Source organism: Spea bombifrons, chromosome 2, assembly GCF_027358695.1.
Source record: "Spea bombifrons isolate aSpeBom1 chromosome 2, aSpeBom1.2.pri, whole genome shotgun sequence".
In the NCBI taxonomy this organism is placed as follows: Eukaryota; Metazoa; Chordata; class Amphibia; order Anura; family Pelobatidae; genus Spea; species Spea bombifrons.
The window spans coordinates 732,304-739,636 of record NC_071088.1 but is presented as its reverse complement, the minus strand read 5'-3'; the positions used below and the strand labels follow the sequence as shown (position 1 = coordinate 739,636).

The 7,333-nt window shown below is 49.6% G+C and overlaps 1 protein-coding gene across 1 annotated transcript; it reads right to left on the bottom strand.

The window, feature by feature from the left end:
- Nucleotides 1–839: 839 nt before the first annotated feature.
- On the bottom strand, nt 840–6,330 carry LOC128475372 (uncharacterized). Its single transcript, XM_053457875.1, has 7 exons — nt 6,281–6,330; nt 2,942–3,226; nt 2,359–2,595; nt 2,112–2,207; nt 1,601–1,660; nt 1,012–1,068; nt 840–859 (listed from the first exon to the last, which is right to left on the bottom strand). Exons 1-7 carry the CDS (start codon nt 6,327–6,329, stop codon nt 840–842), a joined length of 804 nt encoding a protein of 267 aa, XP_053313850.1. The 5' UTR covers nt 6,330.
- Nucleotides 6,331–7,333: the final 1,003 nt, after the last annotated feature.

The following is a 7,333-nucleotide window of genomic DNA, read 5'->3' as shown; positions in this document are numbered from 1 at the left end:
TGCGTGGGTTTGTCTGGTGTTTGGGGTTAAAAGGCCACATTTAGGAAGTGCGCTTTTTTTTCCCATTTTGGTCAGTCTGTGCCTACGCCCTATCCAGCCCGGCCGCTCCAATTAACCCCTTCAAACCATTCATTCTTTATTAAATTAGACACCCCCCTGGGTATTTGAAATGAAATGTCAAGAGTTTTGGGAAGATACAGCACTAATTTTAGCACTTGCTCATAATAAACTTTATCTTTTTATTTTATTTTATTCTGCTGGAACCGGATGCATAATTATTTTAAATGCTACCAATTTTTTTAAGCTTTTATTTTCCCATATTTTTTTTTTTTTTTTTTTTATATATTTTACGAATCACACTGTGATTAGAAAGCTGGGCTCCATTGACTTGCATGGTTGGACGCAGTACCTGTATTCAACCAGCAAGTGGAGCCAGATTCTCAGGAGGGACCCTCTGGGGAACTTTTACAACTTTGTTAATTATTATTATATATTTTTTTTTTTTACAAGGCGGCCGCCATCTTGCGATTGGCGAAATCACTCGCAGTGGCGGTTGTGGCCGCTCTCTCCGGAGCGGTCACGGTGTGTCCTGGGGTGAGTGTTTGGTGTCGCTGAATGTCTTGTGATCATTTCAGCAACAGCATTCATCGCTGATCACCTCCAAAACTTTTAAAACTGGCGTACGCCGCCATACAATGTATGGCGGATGTTGACGCCCACAGGGAGGGGCCAGACACGGCCCATGATGCCGATCGCGACGTCGAGGCATTACAGCAACACCATTTATGCGTAGTTAATGAAATGACGTGTTAGGCACGTCATAGGTCGTTAAGTGACCTTTACCCGTGTTGTGCCTGACCTGTCAATGGACGTTAAAGGGTTAAAGTGCCCCAGATGCCCCTTAACCATACTGAATAGGAAAACTACGCATAATGGGCGGAGCCTGGGTAGGACAGAGTATGTCCAAAAGTAGGTGGGGCTAAGGTATATACCACTCACCCCGCCCCTTACCATCATTCCCATCGCAGAAGGGCTCCTCCGGTGTGATTGTTTTAGTTCTTTCGAGTTCTACATAAAAATAAATTAGAAAAAGGTCAGATTTCACCCAGTTTGCCCAAATCCCGCAAAACAGCATATAATAAATAATCAAGTATTTCTTTTGGAAGCCCCGCCTTCATACCGTTATCCATGACAAGCGGCTTTACATACATGCAGACAGCACACGCAACCCACAACATAAAGTGAGCCACACGCAAGAAATCCCTTTCACACGCCTGGTCTGCCTGCTTTTCGGGGCTACAACTCTCATCACTCTCATCACTATTCTGACTGGGGTGATGGGAGTTTCCCTGCGTCTCCAGTCGCTGCGTGTAAGGAACCGAGGCTTTCCCAGCATGCTGCCACGTTCACAATATTTGCTGCCATGGTAACTGCCAAATAAAGTTAATTTTATGTCACGGGCCGATCGGCGGCTCTCTCTTCCCCTCTAAACAGGAAGTCTCTGTAAAAAGTGTGTACACCTCTGCGGGGGAGGGAGAAGGCAGCCGGGCGGCCGGTGACGGCACAGACTACTATTTCACGGCGATCGCTGGGTACTCACGGACTGGGTCCCTTGGCACCGCACTGAAGCCCGAAGACCAACTTCTGATGGAATCGCGATCTGCAAATAAACGGAGAGATCGGTGAAGGCGACTCCGGCCGTCTATCCTACAAACACCTCGCGGGTCTCAGATACAGGAGACAAATGTCTATCCCACCCACCCTCACTGCATTACCACTCCTACTGGGAGGCTGCTCCACTTATCTACTACCCTCTCAGTAAAGTAAAACTTCCTTCCATCTCAGTCTCTGACTCTCTAGTGTAAGATTCCGCTCCCTTTTCTCCTCCTTTGAAATAAATTCCCTCCCGTCCTTTATTAACCCTTTTATGGATTTAACCGTCTCTCTAACCCCCCCCACGCCGGACACGCTGAGGTCTCCCCCGCCCCCGTCACGGTTTCAGCCCCTGGCGATGGGGGTCGGCACCGACCGCAGTAAACATGGAGGCTGCAGCCGATCTCCCGTCAATTAAAAGGACGGAGACACGGAACAGACTAACGGGGAGGACTTACATATATAGGCCAAGCCGCTAACGCCGACCACAATCACGAGCAGCATCACGACCAGGATCGGGACCCAGACGGCAGTGTGGCCCCCGGAAGATTCCCCTGCAAGATAAATCACATCAGCCTCAGCCATCGCTCACGCGCATCAGTTGGGGTACGCAAGGCGGGCTACGACCCCCCCACACCGTACAGCGAGGGTGGGCCGGTACCCCCCTATTATATAACGGCAGGGAGCGCACAGCACCGGACTCACCTCCCTCGGGCGGCAGATCCAGCTGCAGGGTTCGGTTGTTGCTATAGTGCGAGTTGCTGACCACGCAGGTCACATCGGTCTTGTTCCTGAGCTTCTCGATGCTGGCCGTGAAGTTGGCCGTTTCGGCGAGAACGTTCCCGCCGCCATCCCGCCACACGAAGCTCACGCTCACCGGGGACACGCAAAACAGATTAACCCCCTCCTGACCAATCACATAGCGCACGGTGGGCCTGGGAGCTGCGGGAGGGAAAGGGGCGGGGTCAACAAATACACCCAATCAGAGGGACAAAAGCCCAACGCGCCCCACGGGGTTAAACGCGGTGAGTCGTCAGTCCGGAGGGGTCACCGGGCATAAATCTAAACCAATCGGACAGGGAGGGGTGGGGCTTCTGCCGGGAGATCGCCCAATCAGGCCCATCTAATCCGCCCATTAAATAATCCCAATCAGTCAGGAGCTGGATGTCTATCCCGCACATGTTTAATACCCTCTACCACCTCTGCTGGGAGGCTGTCCCACTTATCTACCACCCGCTCGGTAAATAATACTCTTCCGTTCTCGAGCGGGTCGATAAGTTGCACTCACGCAGCACTCGCAGCTCATGCGCGGAGTACGTGTATGTTGAGCCAATCAGGATCTCCGCCGTGTAGCGGTTGCTGTCGTTGCCGGTCAGGCGCCGGATGGTGAGGTTGCCGGTCGGCAGCTGGGCCTCTGCTCGGCCCTCCAGCTGATAGTAATGGGGGAGTCGGCCCCCGACCAGCTCCACCAGCTTATCCTCCTGTATCTTCCACAGAATCTCCTCGGCCTCCCCGGAAAATTCTGGAACCAGAGTAACGTCCTCCCCCTCCACCCGCTCCACGACCTGCAGCGCTGGGGAGAGAACACAGAGCGGGTATACGTTATACATTATACAGGGCCCCGGCCCGCCCACTTATCTATATACGTTATACATTATCCAGGGGCCCGGCCCGCCCACTTATCTATATACATTACACAGGGGCCCGGCTCGCCCACTTACCTATATACATTATACAGGGGCCCGGCTCGCCCACTTATCTATATACATTATACAGGGGCCCGGCTCACCCACTTATCTATATACGTTATACAGGGGCCCCGGCTCACCCACTTATCTATATACGTTAGACAGGGGCCCCGGCTCACCCACTTATCTATATACGTTATACAGGGGCCCCGGCTCACCCACTTATCTATATACGTTATACATTACACAGGGGCCCCGGCTCGCCCACTTATCTATATACATTACACAGGGGCCCAGGCTCACCCACTTACCTATATACGTTATACATTATACAGGGGCCCGGCTCGCCCACTTACCTATATACATTATACAGGGGCCCCGGCTCGCCCACTTATCTATATACATTATACAGGGGCCCGGCTTGCCCACTTATCTATATACGTTATACAGGGGCCCGGCTCGCCCACTTATCTATATACGTTATAAATTATACAGGGGCCCGGCTCGCCCAATTATCTATATACGTTATACAGGGGCCCCGCTCGCCCACTTATCTATATACATTATATAGGGGCCCTGGCTCGCCCACTTATCTATATACGTTATATAGGGGCCCCGGCCCGCCCACTTATCTATATACGTTATACAGGGGCCCCGGCCCGCCCACTTATCTATATACGTTATACAGGGGCCCGGCTCGCCCACTTATCTATATACGTTATACAGGGGCCCCGGCTCGCCCACTTATCTATATACGTTATACAAGGGCCCCAGCTTGCCCACTTATCTATATACGTTATACAGGGGACCCGGCTCGCCCACTTATCTATATACGTTATACAGGGGGCCCGGCTCGCCCACTTATCTATATACGTTATACAGGGGCCCGGCTCGCCCACTTATCTATATACGTTATACAGGGGGCCCGGCTCGCCCACTTATCTATATACGTTATACAGGGGGCCCGGCTCGCCCACTTATCTATATACGTTATACAGGGGCCCGGCTCGCCCACTTATCTATATACATTATACAGGGGCCCGGCTCGCCCACTTATCTATATACATTATACAGGGGCCCGGCTCGCCCACTTATCTATATACGTTATACAGGGGCCCGGCTCGCCCACTTATCTATATACGTTATACATTATACAGGGGCCCCGGCTCGCCCACTTATCTATATACGTTATACATTATACAGGGGCCCCGGCTCGCCCACTTATCTATATACGTTATACATTATACAGGGGCCCCGGCTCGCCCACTTATCTATATACGTTATACATTATACAGGGGCCTGGCTCGCCCACTTATCTATATACGTTATACAGGGGCCCCGGGTCGCCCACTTACCTATATACATTATACAGGGGCCCCGGCTCGCCCACTTATCTATATACATTATACAGGGGCCCGGCCTGCCCACTTACCTATATACGTTATACAGGGGCCCGGCTCGCCCACTTACCTATATACGTTATACAGGGGCCCGGCTCACCCACTTATCTATATACATTATACAGGGGCCCGGCTCGCCCACTTATCTATATACGTTATATAGGGGCCCGGCTCGCCCACTTATCTATATACGTTATACAGGGGCCCGGCTCGCCCACTTACCTATATACATTATACAGGGGCCCCGGCTCGCCCACTTATCTATATACGTTATACATTATACAGGGGCCCGGCTCGCCCACTTATCTATATACATTATACAGGGGCCCGGCTCGCCCACTTATCTATATACGTTATACAGGGCCCGGCTCGCCCACTTACCTATATACATTATACAGGGGCCCCGGCTCGCCCACTTATCTATATACATTATACAAGGGCCCGGCTCGCCCACTTATCTATATACGTTATACATTATACAGGGGCCCGGCTCGCCCACTTATCTATATACGTTATACAGGGGCCCCGCTCGCCCACTTATCTATATACGTTATACAGGGGACCCGGCTCGCCCACTTATCTATATACGTTATACAGGGGGCCCGGCTCGCCCACTTATCTATATACGTTATACAGGGGGCACGGCTCGCCCACTTATCTATATACGTTATACAGGGGCCCGGCTCGCCCACTTATCTATATACGTTATACAGGGGCCCGGCTCGCCCACTTATCTATATACATTATACAGGGGCCCGGCTCGCCCACTTATCTATATACATTATACAGGGGCCCAGCTCGCCCACTTATCTATATACATTATACAGGGGCCCAGCTCGCCCACTTATCTATATACGTTATACAGGGGCCCGGCTCGCCCACTTATCTATATACATTATACAGGGGCCCGGCTCGCCCACTTATCTATATACATTATACAGGGGCCCAGCTCGCCCACTTATCTATATACGTTATACATTATACAGGGGCCCCGGCTCGCCCACTTATCTATATACGTTATACATTATACAGGGGCCCCGGCTCGCCCACTTATCTATATACGTTATACATTATACAGGGGCCCCGGCTCGCCCACTTATCTATATACGTTATACATTATACAGGGGCCCCGGCTCGCCCACTTATCTATATACGTTATACAGGGGCCCCGGCTCGCCCACTTACCTATATACATTATACAGGGGCCCCGGCTCGCCCACTTATCTATATACATTATACAGGGGCCCGGCCCGCCCACTTACCTATATACGTTATACAGGGGCCCGGCTCGCCCACTTATCTATATACATTATACAGGGGCCCGGCTCACCCACTTATCTATATACGTTATACAGGGGCCCGGCTCGCCCACTTATCTATATACGTTATACAGGGGCCCGGCTCGCCCACTTATCTATATACATTATACAGGGGCCCGGCTCACCCACTTATCTATATACGTTATACAGGGGCCCGGCTCGCCCACTTATCTATATACGTTATACAGGGGGCCGCCGACTAAACTATATCCGTTCTCACCGTGTGTCACCGCCACGAAGGACAGCGGGAAGAGCATCCACAGAAACATGACTCCGGAGCCGGCTTCTGGCCGGGACTTCCGGGACGAGTGACTTCCGGGACGAGTGACAGGCAATGAGGCTCCTCCCTCCCCGCTTTGTCGCCTGCGCCGTTTGACCCTTTCGTGGCGGAGTCCGCTGCACGTTGTATATTAACCGTAAATAACAATTTTTGGCAAAAAAATAAAATGAGGAAATGTGAAGGAGCCGCCTCCGCCGGGAGTCAGAGTTCTGTTCGCGGGGTTTCCCCTGCAGAAGGCTTTCTGCCCCACCCTACCCTGATTCAGTCCCTCCGATGGCGCCGTTACTGAGGGGTAATTCCTGACCCGGCCGCTGAAACCCCCCTTCTACCCCGGAATAACCTCCGGTGATTATCGGCCCCCCGCGGATCGGCTGGGGTTACGGCTGCTCTGTCCGGTGGGGGAGGGGCGGCCTCGTCATATAAAGTTAGGGAACTTGGGGCAGAATGATAAGCAGGGCGGGTAGGAGGGGTGCGTGCGGCAGATAAGGGCGGACGTTATATATATACATATATATTATTTACATTATATTATATGTATGACATACATGATATACATTATATTACATATTACATACATTATATTATATATATGACATACATGATATACATTATATTACATATTACATACATTATATTATATATATGACATACATTATATTACATATTACATACATTATATTATATATATGACATACATGATATACATTATATTACATATTACATACATTATATTATATATATGACATACATGATATACATTATATTACATATTACATACATTATATTATATATATGACATACATTATATTACATATTACATACATTATATTATATATATGACATACATGATATACATTATATTACATATTACATACATTATATTATATATATGACATACATTATATTACATATTACATACATTATATTATATATATGACATACATGATATACATTATATTACATATTACATACATTATATTATATATATGACAT